At 55.5% G+C, this 23,442-nt stretch overlaps 3 protein-coding genes and 1 long non-coding RNA gene across 8 annotated transcripts; 3 read left to right on the top strand and 1 right to left on the bottom strand.

Moving 5' to 3' along the window:
* Position 1: 1 nt before the first annotated feature.
* BET1L (Bet1 golgi vesicular membrane trafficking protein like) lies at positions 2-3,376 on the top strand. Its single transcript, XM_015632130.2, has 4 exons — positions 2-91; positions 736-827; positions 1,503-1,559; positions 1,784-3,376. The coding sequence occupies exons 1-4, from the start codon at positions 73-75 to the stop codon at positions 1,949-1,951; spliced, it is 336 nt and encodes a 111-aa protein (XP_015487616.1). The 5' UTR covers positions 2-72; the 3' UTR covers positions 1,952-3,376.
* A 519-nt stretch (positions 3,377-3,895) lies between these two features.
* VPS51 (VPS51 subunit of GARP complex) lies at positions 3,896-10,036 on the top strand. 2 transcript variants are annotated; one of them, XR_001522257.3, is made up of 11 exons: positions 3,919-4,131; positions 4,599-4,728; positions 4,974-5,120; positions 5,317-5,533; positions 5,655-6,384; positions 6,577-6,795; positions 7,082-7,303; positions 7,490-7,611; positions 8,072-8,159; positions 8,564-8,888; positions 9,320-10,036. XR_001522257.3 is itself a non-coding variant. In XM_015631482.1 (10 exons), the coding sequence occupies exons 1-10, from the start codon at positions 3,919-3,921 to the stop codon at positions 8,822-8,824; spliced, it is 2,349 nt and encodes a 782-aa protein (XP_015486968.1). In that variant the 5' UTR covers positions 3,896-3,918; the 3' UTR covers positions 8,825-9,092. The 2 variants fall into 2 exon arrangements, 1 of the variants encoding a protein (XP_015486968.1); XM_015631482.1 differs by lacking the exon at positions 9,320-10,036 and having other exon boundaries at positions 3,896-4,131; positions 8,564-9,092.
* INCENP (inner centromere protein) lies at positions 9,427-23,149 on the bottom strand. Of its 4 annotated transcripts, none has more exons than XM_015631473.2 (17): positions 22,969-23,149; positions 22,773-22,886; positions 21,525-22,243; positions 20,101-20,152; positions 19,921-19,954; positions 18,427-18,505; positions 17,919-17,970; positions 17,305-17,422; positions 17,087-17,221; positions 15,095-15,204; positions 14,627-14,747; positions 13,875-13,997; positions 13,507-13,682; positions 13,162-13,249; positions 12,532-12,645; positions 11,284-11,443; positions 9,427-10,840 (listed from the first exon to the last, which is right to left on the bottom strand). In XM_015631473.2, the coding sequence occupies exons 1-17, from the start codon at positions 23,121-23,123 to the stop codon at positions 10,626-10,628; spliced, it is 2,565 nt and encodes an 854-aa protein (XP_015486959.1). In that variant the 5' UTR covers positions 23,124-23,149; the 3' UTR covers positions 9,427-10,625. The 4 variants fall into 4 exon arrangements, with proteins under 4 accessions (XP_015486959.1, XP_015486960.1, XP_015486961.1 ...); XM_015631474.2 differs by having other exon boundaries at positions 12,532-12,642; XM_015631475.2 differs by having other exon boundaries at positions 21,576-22,243.
* On the top strand, positions 15,200-16,920 carry LOC117244522. The gene is made up of 2 exons (XR_004497784.1): positions 15,200-16,374; positions 16,524-16,920. It is a non-coding gene; the product is annotated as an uncharacterized LOC117244522 (long non-coding RNA).
* Positions 23,150-23,442: the final 293 nt, after the last annotated feature.

The raw sequence follows: 23,442 nt of genomic DNA, 5'->3' as shown, positions 1-23,442 counted from the left end.
GGAGGAGGAGGAAGAGCGGGCGGACATTTCGTGGCGGCTCCGCCCGGTGGGGCGGGACGGGCCGGGGCAGCCATGGCGGAGCGGGGCCGAGGTGAGGGGACAAGGGACAGCGACAGGGAGAGGTTTGGGGGGCAGAAGGGGCTGGAGCGGCTCAGAGGGAGGAGGAGCTCCCGATCCCGCTGAACCCCACGGGGCCTCTTGCAGTGCCCCGATTTTCCTCCTACAGCCCGGGAATAGCCCCTCCCCGTAAGCCCTAATTGCTCACCTGGGCCCTTTTTGGGATCCTCGGCTGCCCCCCTCCGAACCCCTAATTGTCCCCTTGAACCCCTAAGCGCCCCCCATATATCCTAAGTACCCCTTTGAGCCCCCAGCTGCCCCCATAGCCCCTAATTGCCCTGGAACTCCTAATCCCGCCCCCCGGACCCCCAGCTCCCCCACAATGGGGGGCAATGCCGAGAGACCCCAACACAGCCGAGGGGCAAAGGGCCACGGATTTGCCAGGTTTCACCCAAATCTCATCCCTGGATGTCACTGGCCGTGGAACCCCCACAGCTGCTGCTGGGCTGTGGTGGCAATTCAGGGTGCAAGTCTGGATTCTTCCCCTGGCCAGTTTTGGGGAAGTCTGGGGTGTTTTGGTGACATTTTGGAGGGTTCCATGCGAGGAGGGGCTGTGACAGGAACAGAGCTGTGCCATGGCAGGGCAGGGATGATGTGTGTCCTCATTCTTCTCCCCAGGGCAGAGTCCGAGCGCCATGGAGGACCTGCTGGATGTGGAGAACAAGCGGATGGCCGACAGCCTGGCCAGCAAGGTCACCAGGCTGAAGTCGGTGAGTGCCGAGGTCACATCAGGTGTTGAGGTGAAGAACAGGCTCAGATTACCTGTGAATCCACGGAACTGTGGAAAGGTTTGGGTTGGAAAGGACCTTAAGGCTCATCCAGTCCCACTCCTTCCCATGGGCAGGGACACCTTCCACTAGACCAGGTTGCTCCAAGCCCTGTCCCACCTGAACACAGAGGTGTTGCTAAGCTCAACTCCTCGGGGAAAAATTTATGAAAAAAAGGCAGGTAGATTAATTTTGGAAAATACCTGTATCTCTATGTAACTGTTCTTAAAGCTGGTTTACTCCCATTAACATCAAACACTTTGATTTAGAGCTTTAAACTTTAAATTATCATTAAAAATTTCATGCAAACTGTGAAAGAAGTCAATGACTCACCATGTAAAAGGGGCAGACTGAATTCCTGCCATTGTGTCCCAGGGTTTAAACTCCCCTCTCCACCTGGCAGATTTAGACAGTCAGGCTTTATTTTCAGAGCTGAAAAAGTTCACCTGCCTGACAGGGAAATGCAAATCAACTTCTTTTTTCCTGCACCAGACAAGGCCCTGTGTGTCTGTTGGAGCTGGGAAAGCAGCAGCTTGTTCAATAATTTGCATTTCAGATTTTAGAGGTTCTCTGGATATTAAAAGATCATTAATGTCCGTTTCCTGCCTTGCCCTGCAGCTGGCTCTGGATATTGACAAGGATGCTGAGGAGCAGAACCGCTACCTGGATGGCATGGTAGGGACCTGGGAAATGGGACACAGGGCTTTCTGTTCAAATCAGGGAATTGGGATGAGAGGTGGGATGGCAAAAGCCCTTAAGGGAGAATCCCTAAATCAGCACCGGGATTGTTGGGGTGTCCTGTACAGGGCCTGGATTTGGACTGGCTCATCCTTCTGAGTCCCTCCAATTCAGGATATTCCATGATTCTGCAACGCCTCCAGCGTGTCTTTTCCCACCAGGACTCGGATTTCCTGAGTGTGATGGGGCTGCTGACGGGCAGCGTGAAGCGCTTCTCCGGCATGGCGCGCTCCGGCCGGGACAATCGCCGGCTGCTCCTCGCCGTGTCCATGGCGCTCATCCTCATCTTCTTCATCCTCTACTACCTGGTGTCCCGGGCGGGGAGCTGAGCCCGGGCTGGGAGGTGTCACAGGGCCCTGAGCACGGCAGGTGTCACAGGCCAGCCCCACCATCCAGAGACCTGTCCACACGTTTTCCAGAGGAGCTTCCAGACACACTTTCCCAGTGACCTTTCCTCCCTCCAGCTCCTCGTCATCGCTCCGGCTGGGCCCAGACAGCTCTTCCAAAACAAGTTTGGCTCCAAAGGGATCTTCATGCCTAACATGATTTTGGGGTCACAGCTCAGGCTGTGACCTCCTGCCTTGTCCACATCCCGTGGGCTGTTTCTAAGGGCCACTTGCACATCACCTCCCTTACTGAAAACCAGGAACTTACAAATCCGGAGACTTGTGGATCCTGCATAACCCAGCTGAGCTTTGCGAGCTGTAGGATTTAGGATGCTGATTTATGGGATTTGGGAGTACCAATGTGTGACTTACATTCTGTGTGGCCGCTCCATTTCCCTGGGACGTGTGGCCCATATTCCTGGGCCGAGAGGAAACCTGTGCTGCTTTCGGGTGAAATTAGCAACGGATCTGGGCCTGGATACTCTCAGATTGTGACAGGGAAAAGATGCAGGGGAGCAGGGCTCTGATTAAATCCTTGGTTGTCTTTATCATCCTTGTGGGCAAACTGGGCTTTACCCTGTGGGGAGGGCCACAGTCCATAACCACATGGGTTTGCACTTGAGTGGACCCTTCCAGAACTTTCCCACACATGTGCAAATTACGTTACTAAATCAGGGTAAAGAAATCTGGTGGCAGTTAATCATGGTTACTGTGGCACCCTGGTTTTAGAGCACTCTGGGGAGATACTGTGCCAATGAAGCTGAGGTTGAGGTGGGGTGGAATTCCCCCTGCAGCGCTGTCAGGAGTCGGGGGGAATCAAGGAGGGATTTGCCGATTTGTTTATGAATTTAGAAGGTACAAAAGGACCCCCTGCCTTGCCTTGGGGGGGTGTCTGCTTATTTGCATTTCTCTTCCTGTGACAGCCATTCCTCCTTCTCTGATTTAAATTCCCCAGCAAACCCTCCTCATGGATGGCTGGGTGTTCCTTTGCCTTCACCCTGTTCCCACCGGGAATTCCTTTGCCCTTGGGCTAACTCGGGTCTGCAGCTATGAAGGGAATGTTGTCCCATGTACCAAACTGCTCACCAAACACACACTGGCTGGATTAGGTGTGTTCTTTGTCACCTGTGGGAAAAAGTGGTGCAGGGAGGGCAAGGAGAAGGGAGCCAGCAGGAACTTCCTCTGGCTCTTCCTGCATTCCTGGTGCAACTGGCAGCTCTGGGCTCTTTCCCTTGGGAAGAATCAGTGGCCTGTGATTCCCAGAGCAGGTGACTCCCGACAAAATGCCCCTGGAGCAGCCCAGCCCTCACCCTGGTGGGGTTTATTTTGCCTTTCCTGCTGTAAATAAAGCTGATTTTAGACCTTTTAGCCCGAATGTTTGTTCCTTGCGCGAGGTGCAAGGTCGATCACTTGGTTGTACCTGTGGCCTCACAACCCAATTCCAGCATCATCCAGAGCCCGGGGCTGGAGCAGGACCCTCGGGTGGGGTGGGGGTCCCCAGGACCCCACCGGGTGTCATGGGGAGATGAACATGGGGATGCACGGGGGCTGTGGGGACTCACGGGGACGACGGGGACTCTCAGGGACACTCGGCAGGCCTGGGGACAGGTGGACACTGGAGAGAAGGGACAGTGGGAGACACGGGCGCAAGGTTGGGGGTGCCACCGGCCGGTCACCCCTCGAGGGTCGGTGTCTCCACCCATGTGTGCGTCCTCATGGGAGTCCTTGTGCCCGGGGCGCAGCAGGACACGGGCCTCGGCGGCTCCGTCCCCGTCGTCGCGGCCCCAGGCCCCGGTAACTGGGCCCCGCCATGTCCGTGTGGCTTCCCATGTTGCCATGGCAACCGGACGCCTCGCCGGAAGTGACGTAAGAGGTCAGGAAGTGACTGCCGGGGCGGAAGCGGCGGCGCGATGGCGGCGGTGACGGCGGGGAGCGGGGCCGGGAGTGGGTCCGCAGGCAGCCCCGAGGCCGCCGGCGGAAGCACGGGGGGCAGCGGGTGGCGGCGTCCCCACGGGCCTCTCCAGCGCTACTATGGCCCGTCGACTGCCGAGGCGGCCGAGGCGGCCCCGGACCCCACCGACATCAACGGGCCCCACTTCGACCCGGAGGCGTTCATGACCAAGGTGACCAAGGAGATCCCTCCCGCGGGCACCCCCGCTTGGGCGAGGGCTCCGGGACTCCGATGGGCCCCGCGGGGGAACGTGTCGAGGCATCTCGGTGGGTGGCCCCGACTCTGGCGGACCGCAGGGCCCCCACTGTCCTGAGGGGATCCCAGAAAGGGCCTCTTCGGGGACCTGATGGATGTATGTGCTTCCTATGGAGACTGATTCCGTATGGGAATGGTACCGAGGTGTTCTGGAGCAGCTGGATTGGGGGCAGTTAGCACTGCGCGGGGGGGATCCCTGGAGGGCAGGATCTCTCCTGGGAAACACTTCCATATCCCGGCAGGAATCCAGGGAGGACAGATAAGCTGCAGGGCAGCTGAGGGTCCCAGACTGACTGCAGAGGGCAGTGGATGATCTCGTTTAGGGGGCTCCAGAGGGGGCCCTGGAGGGAACTAGGGGCAGATGTGCATCTGTTGTCCCCTCAGGTGCGCAGCGAGTGTCCTCTGGGGCAGCTCCTGGCCCGTGAAGCTGCGCTGGGCCGGGAGATCCGTGCTCTGGACAGTGACATGCAGACCCTGCTCTACGAGAACTACAACAAGTTCATCTCTGCCACCGGTGAGCTGTTCCCTCTGGAGCCTGCTGATGGCAGCTCTGGGAAACGGGAGTTTGGGGGTGTTCACTCTGGCAGCACTCACTGGGAAGCTGCCCTGGGGAACGTGGTGGTTCACTCTGGAGACCAGTGACAGCCACTCCAGTAAGCAGCCTTCTCTGGGGGGTTATGGTTGTGCTGTGTTATTCCTGGGCGGGCCAGGGGGGTCCCGGGCAGCCGAGGGACTCGGCCCTTGACTCGTGCTCCCCAGACACCATACGGAAGATGAAGGTGGATTTCCGGCACATGGAGGCAGAGATGGATGATCTGGCGGCCAACATGGCGGCCATCAGCGCCTCGAGTGCCCGCGTCAGTGCCGCACTGCAGGACCGGCACCGCCGCGGCGCCCAGCTGGCCGGTACGGAGCGGGGCCAGCCGGGGGGCAGATCCAGGGGGATTAATTGGGATGAATCATGTGGGGGGAAAGGGCAGATCTAGGGGTGGGTGTTCCCCATGGGGGGCAGATCCAGCAGATGGTCCCACCCCCTCATGTCTCATCCTGCCCCATTTGTGTCCCCACCCTTTTCCCCCACCCTGACCTTGTGTCCCTGCAGGGGTGCAGGCTCTGCTGCGGAAGCTGCAGGCGCTGGTGGAGGTGCCGGGGCGGCTGCGGTGCTGGGCGGGGACAGAGCCCGCCCGTGCCCTGCGCTGCCACGCCCGCGCCCGCGCCGTGCTGCGCCACTACCGCCACCTGCCCTCCTTCCGTGCCATCGAGGACGAGAGCCACGCCATCATGGCTGACCTGGCCCAGCGCCTCCGCACACGCCTCCGGTGCGTTCACTCTGGAGCCCGCTGATGGCTTTGGGGGTGTTCCCTCTGGAGTCATAACTTCTATTGCTTATTCCCTGATTTCTGCCATGCCACTGGTAACCCGGGCCATTCCAATCACCAGGGAGGAGACGCTGGACCCCAAGGAGCTCACCGAGTGTGTGGAGATGCTGCTGCAGCTGGAGGAGCCGGCTGAGGAGCTGAGCGAGGAGTTCCTGAGCCAGGCGGGCGCACGCCTCGAGGCCGAGCTGGCGGCGCTGGAGGCCGAGCTGCCTGCAGCCGATCCCTCGGGCACGGCCACCACGCCGCCGCCGCCCGCCTCCGACATCCTGGACTTTGTGGACCGTGGCAGCTCGGCCTTTGTGGGCACGCTGTGCCAGCTGGCCAGCTCATACCGCACGCTGTTTGGCGAGGACACGGGGCGCCTGGAGCCGTTTGCCTCCGCGCTGGCCACCCGCTACTTCGCGCTGCTGGAGCGGCGGCTGGCGCTGGAGCGTGGCCTGGGCGACACGTCCCTGCTGGTGCGGGCACTCGACCGCTTCCACCGCCGGCTGCGCTCGCTGCTCGAGCTGCTGCCCGCGGGCGCCGACGCTGCCGCCGCGCTGATGGCCCGTGCCGCCCGTGAGCGTGTCGACCGCTACCTGCGCGCCCTGCAGACCTTCTTCCTGGGCTGCCTGGGTGATGTGCGCCAGGCGCTGGCTGCCCCTCGGCCCCCCGGTAAGGAGGGGCCCGGCCTCCCCGACCTGCTGGCCACGCTGGCCGCCTCTGTGCTGGGCCAGCTCAAGGCCGTGCTGGCCTACGTGCAGCTCTTCACCGCCAGGGACGTCGCCTTCGCCAGCCTGCCCTACTTCAAGGTGAGGCGCCGTGGGGTGGGGCACTTTGAGGGGCACTGGACAGGCTGAGGGGGCCTGGAGGCATTTTGGGGGTTACTGGAGCAATCTGTTGGTGGCACAGGGTAGGTTGGGGGTCACGCAGGGCGGTTTGGAGCCCCTACAGGGAAGTTTGGGGGGTTTTGGGGTGTGACCCTCCCCCCATTTGTGGCACAGGGGGAGTTCTGTGTGACAGCAGTGCGTGAGGGACTGGTGGTGGCCTTCGTGCGCTGGCTGTGCCGCACCGCCCGGGGCTTCGCTGATGGCCCAGCTGAGCGGGGAGCTCCCGCTGCACCTCCGGCCCTGCTGCTGCTCCTCGCCCGTCTCTGCCTGGACTACGAGAACTCCACCATCAGCTACATCCTCACCCTCACCGATGAGCAGTTCCCACCCCAGGTGAACCTCCAAATGGCCCTAAGGAGATCCTGAATGTCCCCGAGGGATCTTCAGGGGGGCTCAGCATGACCTCAAGAGCCCCTGAAACCCCAAGGACATGTAAGAGGGGCAGTGGTGCTGCTTCAGGCAGAGTGTCCCACCTGTCCCCAAAGTCGCTGTGCCCCCAGCACATCAGATGTAGAGTCACAGCGAGGGGAAGCATCTCCACATGTCCCCATGCCCCTCATATTCCCAGTGGTGACAGTGCTGCAGAGGAGCACTGATCCTACCCGTGTGTGTCCCCCAGGACTCAGGGCCGGCGGTGACGCCGGGGCCGGCGCTGTGTGCGGAGGCACGGGCAGCAGCGCAGCGGCTGCTGGACCACTACGTGCAGGTGCAGGGCGCGGCCGTGGCGCAGATGCTGCGCAAGAGCGTCGAGACGCGCGACTGGCTGGGCACCGTCGAGCCCCGCAACGTGCGCGCTGTCATGAAGCGTGTGGTGGAGGACATCACCGCCATCGATGTCCAGGTCAGGCTGACACCAACGCTGAGGGGGTCGGACACCCCTAGAGGGGTCCAGGGGGTTTTCCCAAGATCCCTGTGTGGCCCTTTGGGGAAGGGTGTGTGAGGGTCACAAAGACTTTGAGGGATGCTGGGTGGTTTGGGCGGTCCCAGGAGGGGATTTTGGGTGCTGAGGATGTGGTGCTACCCACAGGTGGGGCAGCTCTTTGAGGAGGGGGTGAGGCGGGCACAGAGCAGCGATTCCAGCCGACGTGCATTCTCCGTCTACAGCAGCTCGCGGGCACCTGGCCGCTATGCCCCCAGCTACACCCCCAGGTCAGCCCCGCCACTTCTGGGTCACCCTGGCACACCCTGTGTCACTGCCTGGGCTGTCCAGCACCCCTCGGCTCTCTGACACTCCTTGAGTATCCACTGCATCTTCCCTGTCACCCTTTTTATGTCCCCAGACTGTTCCAATACCCTCCCACTATCTTGACAGCACTTAGCTGTCCCCATATCCCCAGATTTCCCTAATGATGATCCCCATTTGTCCCAGCAATCCCTGTGTTCCTTACAACTGTCCCAGAATCCCCTGGTGATCCCTATGGCCCTTGTGACTCTCAGTTGTCTCATCCCTCCATGTCCTGTAATCATCCTGACATTCCCCTGCCTTTCTGTCGCCAAAAGCATCCCTGCATCTTCTGACCCTCTCCATGGCCCCTAAAGGTTCCTGTGTCCCTGTCCCCACATCCCTGGCTCTGTCAAGTCCCTGATATCCCTGTGTCCATGTCCTCAGTGCCCCCATGGACACCCACCTGCTCAGCAACATCCAGAAGCTTTTCTCTGAACGCATTGACATCTTCAGCCCTGTTGAGTTCAATAAGGTGAGGTCATGGGGACGCCACCATGTCCTTCCTTAAACATCCCCAGAGGTGCCAAACTGCCCACCTTCCCACTAGCACATGTCCCTGATGTCAGGGCTTAGGGGGTCCCTGGGAGCTGATGACCAGGACAAGGATGTCCCCAGTGTCCCCTGTCATAGGTGTCAGGACTCTGGTGGGAGGAGGGGGATCTGTGTAGCGACCACGCCAAGGGTGTCCATGCACCACATGTCCCCAACGCTCGGGAGTTCTTTCGGGAGTAGCAGCCAGGACCAGGGACCCCACATCCTGTGTGGACATCAGTCGAGTTCTTTCGGGAGTAGCAGCCAGGACCAGGGACCCCACATCCTGTGTGGACATCAGTCCTATGCCCATGTGCCATGTGTCCCTGCTGTCCCCTCTCACAGGTGTCGGTGCTGACAGGGATCATCAAGATCAGCCTGAAGACACTGCTGGAGTGCGTGCGGCTGCGCACGCTGGGGCGCTTTGGGCTGCAGCAGGTGCAGGTGGACGGGCACTACCTGCAGCTCTACCTGTGGCGCTTCGCCTCCGACGAGCGCGTGGTGCAGGGGCTGCTGGACGAGGTGGCCGCCAGCGCCGCCCACCGCTGCCTTGACCCCGTCCCCATGGAGCACAGCGTGGTCGAGCTCATCTGCGAGCGTGGGTAGGATGAGGGACAGGGACGTGCCACACCTGGGGCCTCTTACACCTCTGGGAACAGACCTGGACCCTGTGAGTATATATGAGGATGCTTTGTGTGTCCTCCCCAACATGAGGACACCTTGCCACCACACCAGGTTACACCATGATGTTCAAACCCCCCCTTCCCCATTGCCTCCCCAGCCCAGTGACACAGTGTCATCCCCCCACCTCGGTGACATCCTCTCCTGCCTGGAGACAGCCCCTTTGTCACTAATAAATTATGTGTGAATTGAATTGAGTGTTGTGTCTCTGTGCCTGAGGGGCAGGAGCTGGCCCTGCACACAGGGGCGTCCTACCTGCAGCCAAGCTGACAGCACAGGGACAGAGGCTGGGCACTGAGTGATGTCCCCAGTGGACCCACAGCCACAATGGCCCCAACCCTTAAAAATCAGGCACCAAAAGCCTCCATGGGTGCTAAAAAGAGCTGGGGAGCCCCCAGGGACACAGATTTTCCCTTACAGATCAGAAGTTCTCCACAGACAAGACATTCCTGCCTCAAGGAATCAGCATGGAATGGACAGACTCCAAACCTTCAAGTTCTGTAACAAAAAGCAGTGAGGAGCCCAGAGATGATTAAACTCACTTTATCCAACAGTGTTTGGCCAGCTCAGAAGCTTTTGTACAAGAAATCGCGATCGCATGGTTACAAACCTGGAAGCACAGACAGCCATGGAAACACGGGCACTCCATGGGTACAGACAGCAATAGCCAGATCTGGATCTACAGAGCAACCCCAGAAGCACAGACACTCCACAGATACAGATCTGCACATACAGAGCAGCCCCAGAATAGACACCAGTGTATTTAAATACAAAACCCACATCTTTTGAAGAACATTTGCTGACAAACAGTGCATTGGCTACAGAAACACAGACAGGATCACGTCCCCTCACACACAGCACAGTCTCTACAGGGATTTTACAGGGCTGGGCTGGATGCAGAAGGAATGACTAAACCACCATGGGCTCCTGGAATGAGAAGGCTGAGCTGGAAGTTTTGGTTCAAAATTGGGTTGGCCAGAGTCTGGTTAACAGCAGCTCACTGAACAGGAAGTGCTAAAACAGGCCGAGAGACAACGAGCTGATGCTGAGCCATGGCCAAGGGCGAACAAGAGGGATTAAGGTTAAAAACATCCTCTCAATCCCATCTGGCCTCAGAGATGAAATTTCACTGAGAAACAAAAAAAAGTCTGCCAGAAGCCTTGTGGAGTTTCTCCTATTGAGGCCTAGAGCTGGCTCACACATTTGCAGGTCCTCAGGGATATGGTCACACCTTGGTCATGTCCCTCCACAGCTGATGGAATGTCGCTGAGACCCTCATCGTGTTCCCACCCCAGCTGTGCCCAGCTGATGGACACCACCACACAGGTGGGAAACTGAGTGATGAATCCCTTTGGGATTGCAGGAGATGAAGAGCACATCTGGGAACACCTTCCTGAGAAGAGCAGCGGAGCAGGCCGGACTGTGCCCTGGTGCAGTGGTCCTGGCTGTCACTGGCCTCGGGGGCAGCACAGACGTAGAACTGACACCCCTCACCCGCTGAAGGTCTGAGTCCATGCCAGCTCCAAGCTAAGGGTAAGTGAGAGGCACTTCCCAGGGCAGCACCTCATGGCTTGGCCTGACAGAAACCAGCCCCGCAAACCGAGGCGCAGGAACCCAGGAAAAGCTGCCATTTATTCAATGCTAGAACCTAAATACTTAAAGTGAAGAGTGACTCCTTCCTCACCTGATGACAGGAAGGCACACCTGCTGCACACCTGTGCTCACCTCAGGGCTTCTTGAGGCCACAGGGCAGCCCCAGGGCTGGCTTGACCGCCACAGTGGGCGGGGAGTGCCACACGGCCGAGCTCGTGCGCTTGAAGTAGCGGGGTTTGCTCTTGTAGAAGATGTGCTCCAGCTTGGGGCTGGGGATGGCCCCAAACAGCGCATCCAGGTCAGGGGGGTTGTAGTACTGCCGGACCACAGCCTGGCTGAGCTGATTCCCTGTGGGAACGGATGAGGGTTGTGTTAATTTTGTTAATTAGGATTGCTGTGTAGGCTGTTGCATATGGCGTGTATCCACTCTGCTCATTTCTCATCACACCAAGGCAGCTTAGCAGTGTATTTGTCCCCCATCACACTGTGACAAGATCCCCAAGTGGTGGAGGAGCCCCTGGTTCCACATTCCACATAGAATCATGGAATGGGTTGGATTGGAAGAGATTTTAAAACTCATCCAGTTCCAACCCCCTGCCATGGGCAGGGACACCTTTCACTAGACCAAGTTGTTCCAAGCTCCTGTCTAGTCTTGGACACAGAAGTACTCGTTCCATGCTGGAGTACTTTACACTCCTCCAGGCAGGAGGAACTGGGCAAAACCCCACAGCAGGTCCCACAGTCTTCTGGGGGCCCTGGACACACAAATCCCTCCACGCACACACACGTACCAGTGGCCCAGGCAGGGATGGGCTTGCGCGGCTGGCTCTCGTCATCTGTTGAGTCGTCGCTGTTCAGGTCCATCCCATAGTCATTCGAGCTGGTCACAGGCACCTTGAGATCCTTTCTGCTCTGTGGAGTCATCTCATACGAGTTGCAGGCAGGGGAATTCTAGAAGGGAAACACATTCCACAGGTGCTGGATGCAGCAGCACCATCAGGCTCCAAGCTACCGCAGGACCAGCTCGTCCCCACCTCATGCTGTCACCCATAGCAAACCCTGAGGCTGGCAGTTCTCAAGTTTGGACCCGAGAGCTTGACCCAAGTTCCAAAGTTGTGACCCAATGATGGCTTTGTATTGCCTTCTCCTGTTTAATTAGGCCAATTAATTTGCTGTCTGTGGCATGAGCACATAGCAATAGATGAATCTAACAGGTCTAATAGAACAGAGCTTGACCCCAGTCAAGCCAAGGTTAACTAGAGTTGTTATGCTGCTGGAGCAGACGCACATGATATAAACACTCTGCAACCCAGCTTCTGGGCTTGATCAATGATATAAAACTGCTAATTGCTGTACAGAGAACCTGCCCACCAGCTCAGACAAATCAAACTCACACTAATGGGAGTGGCACAAGCAGGAAGTGTAAGGGCAGGAGAAAACTTACAACTGCGAATTTCAGGTTTTTCAACTGGAAATTTCCATTAGAAATTCAATTTTCAATCAGTCTCTGGAGAGCTGGACACAGGTGTCCTTCTCCAGAAACTTTCTTTGTGTCCAGTGACATTAACTCCCACCCCCTGGTTTTACACTTTAAGATTCTGAGCATTGCAAGGAGACAAGAGCCACATGTCTGTCAAAGTTCAGGACATGAACACACACTCACAGGATTCTCCCGTGCCAAATCACCACCATCCCACAAGCTCTGCTGCCACCTTGTGGCTGTTCCCAAATTTGACCCAAAATAAAACTTTCAGCACTTTCTGCCCGAGGTCTTTCTGGTATTTAAGAGGCACTTAAGACAACTCCAACAGCTGCTGGTTTACCCACAGCTAAGAACCCTGTCCAATCCCTCAGACTTCCTTTCCCTCTATCATTGGAATATTCGTGGAGTCAACCCCTATCCAGATAACTAGGATTTACAGAATTCCTGTGTTATTGGATAGGCAGATAGAAGCAGAGGGTGGAACTGCCCAAGGCAAGAGTGGGTCAGTGCTGGGACTGAACTGTGCTGTCACCCCTAAGGACCCACCCCCAGTTACCTCCTTGCTCCCCAGGAGTGGTGCCCATGTGTTGTCTTTGGCCTTTTGCTCCTCTGCCAATTTCTTCTGCTCTTCCTCCTGCCTCTTCTTCTCCACCAGCACCTGCTGCTCCTGCTGCCAAGCGACACCCATGGGATTACCCTTAGGGACTACACTGCCAACCCAGGCACCCATCTTTGTGGCCAGCAAAGTATCCAAGCACATCATTACAGCTGTTCTCATGCTGCTGAGGAGCTCTTGGGACACAGTGCAGTGTCCTCAGAGGGACACAAACACACTAACCCCTGTGCCACAGCATCAGCTGCCTTTCCCTGACAAAGACAGGGCCTCCCACCTTGGAAAACTTGCTGCCGACTTTATCTTGGGGCTATAAAAGCCAGAAACCAGCTGACTATCTGCAGAAGTCTGTGCTACTGATATTGGTCTCTTTCTAGACTAGTGAACAGTATTTTTAGAGGCCAAGTTCTCCCCATGGTACCATAACTGTGCCAAGCAGGTCCAACTTCCTGCTCAGAAGAGCCACAGTAGTTCTGCAAGGATTCCTACAGCATCCCAGCTGAGCTGCTCCAACAGCAACAGCTGCTGAGGCCAGACTGTGGCTCTATCCCCGTCCCAAAATCAATCACTTACCTCCTTCTTCTCCATCTCCCTGCGGAGCTGCTCCTTAGCAGACGCTGCTTCCTTCTGCAGGCAAGCCTTCTCCTGCTGCTCCCGGAGCCTGGGAACCACAGCACAGGCCCTCACTCCCAGATCCACATCAGGGCCATCCCATGCCCACAGATCTTCAGGAACTCCCCACCACAGTCCTGACATCTCTGAGCCCAGAGGAGCAGCTCAGCACCAGCAACAGTCCAGAGCTGTGCTGCCAGGTCACTGCAGTTCTCTGCTGATCCAGCCTTCCACTCCTGCCCTCTGCTCCAGCTGAGTTTCAATCCCAGCACAGAATTCGGTACATAAATGGGGATTTTGCCTTACTTTTCCGCCTGGATCCGCTCCTGCTCCCTCTTTCTCTCCAGTTCTCTCTCTGCAGCCAGCTGTCTCTCCCGCTCCTGCTCTGCCTGCCTCTGCTCAGCCATCTTCCGGGCATGCTCCTGCTCCTCTTCCCTCTTCTTTTGCATCAGCTCCCTGCGCCGCCGTTCCTCCTCCTCCTCCTGAAAGCCCAGGCAGGAATTACTCACCTGACAGAAGCAGGCTCCAGGGGACAGCACCAGGAACCCAAAATCCACATTTCTACACAGCAGGGAAACATCTTGGGGGTAACTTCCCAGTGCCCAAGGCAGGAGGATTCCCTGTCCAGCTCTGCCTGTGGGACAGAACAGGCCCACACACACACACACACACACCTGCTGCAGAGCTCTTTGTCTCCTGGCCTCCTCCTCTTGTTTGCGCCGGGACTCAGCTTCCTCCATCCTCCTGGCAGCCACTCTCTTCTTAATCCTCTCCTCTGCCAGCCTTTCTTCCCGTACCTGCAGCACACACAGACCCAGTCACAGGTAGGACAGCACAGCAGGACCCCTCACAGGGCACCCCTCCTTTTCCCCCAGCAACCAAGAGGGCCTGTGCTCCGTTTTTAAAAAGGTCATATTTAGGGCAATGACCTTGTTTTATATCCTCCCAGAAGAGCTGACCCCATCCTACGGTTTACATATCCAGTTCCACAAAGCCTTTGGAATATAACCTCAGAGCCATGCAATCAGACAGGCAGCTGGGGGTAATTAAAGCAGACAAATGAAGGCTCTGGAGGAATGATGTTTGCTTTCCCCTGTCCAGCTATTACTCAGCTTGGAGAAGATAAAACCTTGGGGCCATTAGGCCGCCTTTATCCACTGCAACTCCTTCTCCCATCTACCAAAGCATTAATAAAGTCCATTTAGATTCATGATTATGGAAAAACAGGGGTTCAGCTGCCATTTGCTGGAGCCAGAGAAAGGTTGTCCATCAGGATCATGAAGGCTCTGGAAAATTCTTTATTAAACTACTCTTTGGTTCAGCCTCTGGAATCCAAGCAGCCCCCGTGCCCCTCTTTCCAGAGAGCACATTTGTATGCTGCCAACTGGCTAATGATTGTCCCGAATAAGCTCTGCAGGGACGATACCTTCTCGGTCTTCTCATCAAACAGCGCAATCTTCTGCTCGATCCTCCTCTTCCTCTCCCTCTCCATCTCCTCTGCCCGCTCCCGGGCTTGCAGCACCTTGCGCAGGCGTTCCTCGCGCTTCCTGAGGACAGAGCCCAGCTCACCATCGAGTTCCAGCCAGGTCAGCCCCCCCACAGCTCAGCACAAGGCAAAAAAGACATAGCAGGAAATTCAATGGCCCAAATTCCCCATTTGTTTAAGCACCAGCCATGTTTAAGCTCTGTCAGAAAGCGGGGACTCAAGACAAAAAGCTGCAGCAGTGGGTGGCAAGGACAGTTAATGCTTTGTATCAGCATTCCAGAGATACCCCAAGGACAAACACTGCCTGTGCCCACAGGAGTTTCTGCTGCTTGCACAGTTCCTGCCAGATAAAACACCTGGACACAGGACCCTACAGGTGCCAAGAGGAGTGTGACCACATCTACTCACAGCTTCGCCTCTTCGAGTCGCCGTTTCTTCTCTTCCTCCAGCTTTTGCCTTCTCAGCTGCTCCGCTTCTTGCTTCTTCCGCAGAGTCTTCAGCTTCTGCCTCTCCTTTTCCTGAGGGGAATTGAAATGTCATTGTACCCACTGGCCAGCGCCCTTTCCCACCTCAGCTGCTCTGGGCAAGGTCCAAGAGGTGACACCAAGGAGCTGCAGGCAGGAATATGGGATGGTGACAGCCCTGGAGCAGAGCTCAGGCAGGCTGTGACCTGGTCATGAATGGACATATGCACGGAAAACACTGCTGCGAATCTCAGGGAGCAAGAGGCGAAGCTGGAGTGTTGAAACAGGAGCATCAGCTCTGGAAGCCCAGGCAGCATCCTCAGGGATTGCAGGCAGCCAGCCCCATGCTTCCTTTTGGTGCAAAGGAGCCACCAAGCAGCGCTAATGCCTGGCACGGCTCCCGCTTCCTGCGGCGAGCGCGGGGACAGATGGTGCTCCAGGAAACACCTTGAGCTCCCACTGGCGCCTGTGCCTCCCACGAGGCTCGATCTGGTGGTGAACCACGAGCACTCTGAGAGCTCCCAGCTTGCTCCGGCATGCAGCCAGCTCCGTGTGCCAGCCAGAAACAGGGGCTTTCTCCTCATTTTCCTGACCCAGCCTAGGTACACTGTCAGCAAGGGGAGCAAGATCCAGCCACCACTACAACCACAGCAAATGGTTTAACATCAACCTACGCCATGCCAAAGCAGGCCAGGTCTCAGCATAAACCAACAGATCAGCATGGGCATTATTCAAGGGAATCCCATACACTGGGCTCCATGCTGTAAATGCCTGGTGCTGTCAGCATCCAAACTGGTTAATATAAAACTAACAATTATATCTTATTGCTCTGCTGCTATTTAGTTATGTTTAGCTCCCACATGGAAAAAATCCCGAGGGGGAGCTGCCTGCATTGGAATGAAACCTAAAACATTCCACGAACTGACAGCAGCAGAGGAAGCACTCCCTAGCCACAAGACTCTTTTCTCATCCTATTAACTCTTTTGTAGTACTGACACAAACATCAGCAGGGGCCCAGCAAGACTGAAGCTGGAATCCTTCACTGCTTCCCAATGGCCTCCCCTGACCTGCTGGAGCACAGCCAGCCTCTGAGCACAGCTCTAAGAAGCTTTGCCATTAGGTTGCTAGATGCAGGAATACCAATTCCTGCATTCTGCCCTCCTCTTTCTCCCTTCTCAGCTCTCCTGCAAGGGAAGATCAACTCCAGAGCTGCCTACTTTCCAGGTGAGTTGTTTGGTATCAGGAGTATGAGCAATTCCTGCTTGGCACACAGCTTCCAGCATGGCTCTGAGTGAATCCAGAAAGCTACATCCTTGTCTAGAACTAGCTCTCAAATCCCTCCCTTTAAAACTGCTTCTATCTTGGAAAACCAGAGGTTTGGAAAGCTCCCTGGGATAGTGCAGAAGCGCCTGTCTGCAGCCAGCCAAGGTGTGCTGCTGGTCCCAACAGGATCCATCGGTGATACTGATGCCCACTCAATCTGGACACCAGCAGTTGTCTGACTGGCCCCACATCCAGGACAGCCTCGTGTTTCCTCCTGCCTCAAGGGTTTGGAAAACCTCCAAAGTTTGCATTTAAGAGGTATCTGCTCAATCTCACTCATGACAGAAGTCCTAGAAAGGAGACCTGGGATCGACAGGCTTCAGTTATCAATACAACTCAATATTCGCAACCCACTTAATTTCTGCTTCCCAGTTTTCATCTCTGATTGTTACTTGCCAGTAGCACAGGGGAATGAAACAGGAATAAAGCTTGGAGTTCAAACTGGAATTCTTCAAGAAGCTGACTAACCCAAGTTTTATTTATTTAAGTGCAAACAGACCACTTTAAATCACTCAGTTTCAAATGGGTTGCAAAGCTCCTCTCATGGCTGTGCTTTAACTTAGGTACTTTATGAAACCACCCTGTACTGTCTTAGGGAAGAGTCTCCTCTTACCTTGGGATCAGTCTGGAGAGGGGTGTTGTACCTGATGAAGGATTTTATGACCCCATTCCTCCCCACGGAGCTCGGTGTCATGAGGAGCTGGTTCTTCTGCACGGTGTGCAGGAATGTTTTGAATGGGCGCACCACCTGTGAGAGTAACAGCAAAGTGTGAGTGGGGCTGAGTAAAAAAAGGGTCTTGGTGAGGCATTCCAGGGTTACAAGGATCTCACCTTGCTGGCTGGGAGGACTGGGGATGGGGTCTTCCTCCTGAGAGGAGACAGCCCTCCCTCCTCTGCCTGCTGGTGGTCGTAGCGCTCATCTACGGCTCTCTTGTAGCTCGGCTTCCTCCTGTGAGACAGCACAGCCCATCACACCAGGAAAATCCTCCTCATGCCTCCAAGTCAGGGCTGAAAAGGGCCATAAACTATCCTGAGCTTAAGAGAGATTCCAGTGTTGGGAGGCCCTGGTACAGGTTTCCCAGAGAAGCTGTGGCTGCCCCATGCCTGGAAGTGTCCATGGCCAGACTGGACAGGGCTTGGAGCAATCTGGGATAGTTGAAGGTGTCCCTGCCCACGGCAGGGGGTGGGACTGGATGGACTTTAATGTCCATTCCACCCCAAATCAGTCAGTGATTCTAAGATTGTGCATGCACAGTTAGCCAATAAATAAAATCCTAATGCAGTAGAAAATAAAAACTAAATCATAGAATCATGGAGGCAGGGAAAACTTATTTGCAGAAGTTTCATGCTCACAAACACTGAGGCCAGTGAACAACATCCTGAACCACTGAACCTGTTTGGAACAGGACCACAGCCTGCCCAAAACACTTCCAACCAGGACATACCTGGCACTCTGGGGTGGCTCCAGGGTCTCCCCATTCTTATTTAAGTTGTTTTCTGAAAGAGAACAGTTACACAGTGAGATCTAGCAGGAAAAAAACCCTCCGACACAGGTTTGGCAGCAGAGAAGGGATGTAGCAGCTCACTGAACAGCAAAACCACCTGCATGAGTGGGCCGGCGCACATGGCACCATTCCCACCTGGAAACTCCAGATAAAGCAGAGCTGCCCAAAGCTGTCTGGGCTCTACATAGCTTCAGCAACAGAGCTCAACTGGGCCTCCCACAACCCTCCAGCCTCATTATATCCATCTCCATGTGCTTGCCTGGGTGGAAATAACTCCAGCACAGAGTTTTCTCACTGCTAATTGTCTGAAACAAATCCCTGCTCATCAAACATTAATTAATCTTTCAAACTGAGCTCTCAAATTAACCAGTCAATCTTTCCAGCTTCCCAGCCAGCCTCCCAAAATGATAATTTCCCAAAGTGCTGCCCCAAAACCCTCTGGAATTACCACTGCTGCTTGGCTCCTGGGTCTGCTCGTGTTTGCTGACTGTGTGGGAGCAAAGGGACACTTGAGGGCTTTGGAAATCCTGTGGGAAAAGCAAAGGGGTTTCAGGACAATTGCACGTGGAAACAGCCCATTCCTGGTTCAGATCATTGGGTGGTTCTGACACCGTCAGTGGTGTTACCAGGCAATGCCAAACCACCTCCTGGCAAAGCCCTGGATGCTGCATCATCAGGAGAGGCGAGGACATTGACATGAACATCTGCACTGCTTAAACTCAACCAAGCTCATCAACTATTAAGGCCAGGAGCCCTTCCAAGCTGTAAATCTGTGCTGCCGGAGCTCTGGCCAGAGCCAGCGTGCCCATTTCCCTGAGCAGTGATGAATGGGGAGCCTGGAGACAGCAGGCAAATGGCTCATTTCCATGATCCATCTCTTTGTTATGGGATACCCATCGCTGCTCGCTGCCTCTGCACTTAAGCTGGGGCTTGCTCTGCTGGGATAATGGTTTGTGGTTCTGGAATTGCTCTCTGCTAGCAGCACCAGCATTACCTCCTGGTCAGCACTTCACAGTGCTGCACTGGGAAAAGAAAAAGGATTAATAGTGGAGAACTCATCCCCCACAATTGCTTCTGCAGGGCCTAGAAAAATTGACTTTGTTTGAGTTTCTGCACAGCTCTCCTTGTTTTCACAAGTGCTTCAGGTCACTGCTCTGCTCCATTAATTCAGGCTCTGCTCATTCATTTATTCTGGACCAAACACTGACATGATCCCAGGATTACTTCCTCAGAGAGGACTGTGGATGGAAAGGTGTTGATCTCAAAACTATTCACAAATATTCACAAATTTCTGTGAGTATCCAAACTAAAAAGTGTTGAATTACCTGCAGGACTGACTAAAAGGTCAAAAGAAGCTTTAAAAATACAGTGTGTGAACCACGAATCCTGCTGAACCAAGCTTCCCTGAACTATAAGTTTTTTTTATCTCTAAAGGTTAGGGACTGAATTTTCACACAATGATCTCTAGTAAGAGGTTAAAAAGGAAGAACCAATCAGGACTCAACCCTGAGGTCAGGCTCAGGGTGGTATGCAACAATTTCAACAGATTTAGGCAAATGACAGAGGAAAGGCTGTGTTTTAGTCAGAAAATCTTGGAAAGCATTTAAAACTGTAACACCCTTCCAACAGAACACCTGCACCCAAAGCCATAGGCCACACATGCTCATGTCCCAAATAAAACTTTGCTGCTTTTGGTTTTGCTGGTTCTGGAATGTTTTGATTAAGACTTCCCCTAGTCTGAGCATTAGAACCACAGTGGCTCACATGGGCACCTCTGAGCCAGATGCTGTGCACCATCCTCATTCACTGCTATGTGACAGGTTACGAAGTCTGACAATCCACAGGCAGAGCTCCCAATTCTCCCAATAAGGAATGTATTCCACATATTTTTCTCCCAAATCCACATAGACATAAATGCTTTTAATCCTTGCCCAAATCTTACCAGCTTGGAGGGAGTGGAGGGTCCAGGAGGAGGCCTAGAAATAAAAGAAAGACAAAAGGGGCTGTACTTAGCAAAACTGAGGAAACTGGGAAGCCACTTGGATTTTACACCACAAATGACAGTGACAAAGTCCTGAAAACAAGGTAGTGAGGATAAATAAATAACTGAAAGCATTCTCACCCAGTTTTGACAACCGTTTCCTCATCCTCTGGCACACTTAAGGAGCTGGAGGCTGTGGGAGAGACAAAAACACACCTGAGCTGTAAGGTTGGGGTGCAGCCAAGGATCTGGTGGAACAAGGACCTCCAGACACTGAAGAGGGGTTTGTCCTGCCCTGGGGCAGGGTGGGGCACAGGGGCACTGCAGAAAGGTGGCCAGCAGGAAAGCACTTTTCAGTAATGGATGACTTCAGGGTGATATATACAAGCTGGCATTAATGGGGTAGGACTTGGCCTCAGGCTTATCTGCAGGGCCCTAACTTGACATCAACAGCAGAGCCAGCCTTATTTACAGTGGGACTGCTGCTTCCCAAGCCAGCATTCCAGTTAGTCCTGCTACACTGAGTTCCAGAAGCTCCAACACAGCCAGAACCTGCCATGAATAACCATGGAATCAAACAGTCACAGACTGGTTGGAGTGGGAAAGGACCTTAAAGCTCATCCATTCCTACTCCCTACCTTGAACAGGGACACCTTGCACTAGCCCAAGTTGCTCCAAGCCCTGTCCAACCTGGCCTTGGACACTTCCAGGGATGAGGCAGCCACAGTTTCTCTATCAGCACGTGCCAAGACCTCACCTCTCTCAAACAGAAGAATTCTTTCCATATATGCCATCTAAATTTTCCCTCAGTGTGAACCCATTTCCCTTTGTCCTGTCACTCTAGTTCTTGATGAAGAGTCTCTCTCCAGTTTGTTTGTTTAATAATTCCAGCAGTTTAGATGAGACTGTCCTTGCCTAAATCTGCCTCTGCCACAAAGTATAAAATTGTGGGAGACTTTTCATCTACAAAGTCCAACCTCAAAATTCCCTTCTCAAACAAACTCTAGAACCAGCAGCCAGATCCTAATAAGGAGAAGGGAACTGGTGGGAATTTCACTCTGCAGGAAACAGGCAGGGCTTTAGGAGAACCCACCACCCCTTTTGAATCCCCAAATCCTTCTCAGCTTTGCCAGCAGTTCCCACAGAAACCGGAAGACCAGCTGACCAGAGGAGCTGTGGCTGCTCCATCTCTGGAAGTGTCCAACACCAGGTTAGATGGGGCTTGGAGTGACCTGGCTAATCTTTAAGGTCCTTCCAACCCAAATCATCCTTTCCCAGGGATTCCAGGATTAGCAACTTCTCCCAGCAAATCAGCAGTCGTTAAAGCTACATTGAAATGAAAACACTGAGGCTGATCTCCCAGGTGATTTACAAGGCTGAATTCAGCTACCTGCATTCCTGTGCCCACAGGGTGCTCCAGAAAGCCAGGGAGAATTCCATGAGGGATTGCAGCCTGTCTAGCCCAGGAAGCTTAGCTGCCACTCTCACACTGAAGACTCAGCCCCAATGCTTTGCTTTCCCCAGCAGCAGAAAGCAGCAGACACCCCCCCACCCCCCAAACTCACCATCCACGGAGCTGGAGGACACGGATCTCTTCCCAGCTGCCCTCCTCTTACCCGCTGCCCTGGCGATGGACGTCCGGATCACGCTCTCCCTCTTGCTGGCCAGGGAGTATTTCTCTGCCAGGGAGGTTCTGCGGCTCAGGGAACCTTTCCCCATCAGGCTCCGGCGCACGGAGCGGCGGCTGAGCCGGGAGCCAGTCGGAGTGTCCGGGCTGCTCCTCAGGGGCTGGGAGGGCTCCTGAACCCGGCTGTGTTCCCATGGGGAGCCATCCCCCTCCTCCAGCCCAGCCTGTGGGCTCAGGATTATGGTGACATTGGCTGCCTTTGCTGTCTGCATCTCGGGCACAGCCTGGCTGGCCTCGGGAGTATTGGGCACCACCAGCGATTTGGGAGTACCATGTTCCTTAGGAGAGCCATTCCCTGAGCCTGTGGGGAGCAGCTCTGCCGGTTTTCCTCCACTCCTCCGGAGAGGCACTGCAGTACCAGCCTGGTCAGCTTCCACCCAGGGATCCTTCCCTGCTGCTTGCTGGGCAGATGGGGTCTCAGGAACCACCTTGGAGATTCTGGCAGAGGCTGCAGCCCGGGATCGTGTCACACGCTGTGGTGGAGAGTTTTCTTTGGCCTCGGCTCTGCTCAGTTCCAGGTTTTCTTTGTTCTGGAGTTGCTGAGAAGATCGCACAGAAGACAGCATTTTGATGCTGCTGTTCCTCCTCCTGGAGAGTCTGATCACAGGAACAGTGGGTTAGATAGGAACAGGAGTTGGGAACGGCCCAAAGTCCATCCATTCACACACAGGCAAGGAGCCAAAACACCTGGATGGGCCCCGCAGACACAGAGCTGCATAAAGCACCTAACGCAGACAGTAATTAAGGGATGTCATGACTTAAAAGCAGAAAGATAAAAGACAGAGACACAGGGACATAGAACTAGGCAACAATAAAAGCAATTCTCGTGAAAATCAAAATCCAGTGTTTTTCAGCCTAGAGTGCCCCAGACACAGGGTCTGACCGGACCTTTAACACCAGCGGGACGCGCGGGACGAAAGAAGGGGAACTCTCATCGGACAAAGGAGGGGATCGCCAGTACATGCTCCATGAAGGGCATTGTTTCCCTGAACCCATAGCAGCAGGTCTGTTCAGCCTCCCGCAGGCGCCCTTCCTTCTCCAGACCCCGAGGACACCCTCTAAGCTCCCCCTTTCCACGGCCAGCCCCGAACGGGGCTCCCCCATCCCCGCTCCCGCCGCCCCTCACCGCTTCCTGCCGGGCTCCTGCTCTTCTTCCCGGAAGGCCGACAGCCGCCTCCTCCGCTGCCGTTTCTTCTGCGACGGCGTCTTGGGCATCAGCTCGAGCTCCTCGCTGTAGTTGCTAGAGAGGAAAGGGAGATCAAGGCGGGATCAGCGCGGAGGGCGGCCAGTAGGGGCCTAGCGGGGAGCGGGAATGCGGGTACCTGACAAACATCCTGACCGCCTCCTCATAGATCTCATCCAGCCACACCATATCGGTCTCGTCCACCTGCTGCAGGAACTGGGCCAGGCGCCGGTCGCACTCCGCGGGCAGCTCCAGCGCCCGCGCCGCGGCCGCCGCAGGCCCCATCGCCGCCATCTCTTCAGCGTCAACGGCCGCGCGCGCGCGGCACGCCGTTCAAACACGGCCCCGTCCCCGGCGGCAGCCAATCACCGCCCGCCGCCCCCACGGCCCGCCTTTCCCATTGGCTGCCAGGGCAAGGGCTCGCACTCGGCACCGCTCGGCTCGCCCGTCGCCACGCCCCTGGAGAACGCGGCTCAGAAGGCGGGGCTTGAGGAGGCGGGGCCACAGGGCGCCCACTTTAGAGGCTGGAGGTGACGGACGGGCAAAATAACCAATAAAAGCCCGGAGATTGAGAGGTGCGCGCTATGATTGGCGGAAGCCGAGGATAACCTCG

This window comes from Parus major, chromosome 5, assembly GCF_001522545.3.
Source record: "Parus major isolate Abel chromosome 5, Parus_major1.1, whole genome shotgun sequence".
Taxonomy (NCBI): Eukaryota; Metazoa; Chordata; class Aves; order Passeriformes; family Paridae; genus Parus; species Parus major.
The sequence above is the reverse complement of the archived record's forward strand: the minus strand, read 5'-3'. Positions and strand labels throughout refer to the sequence as shown.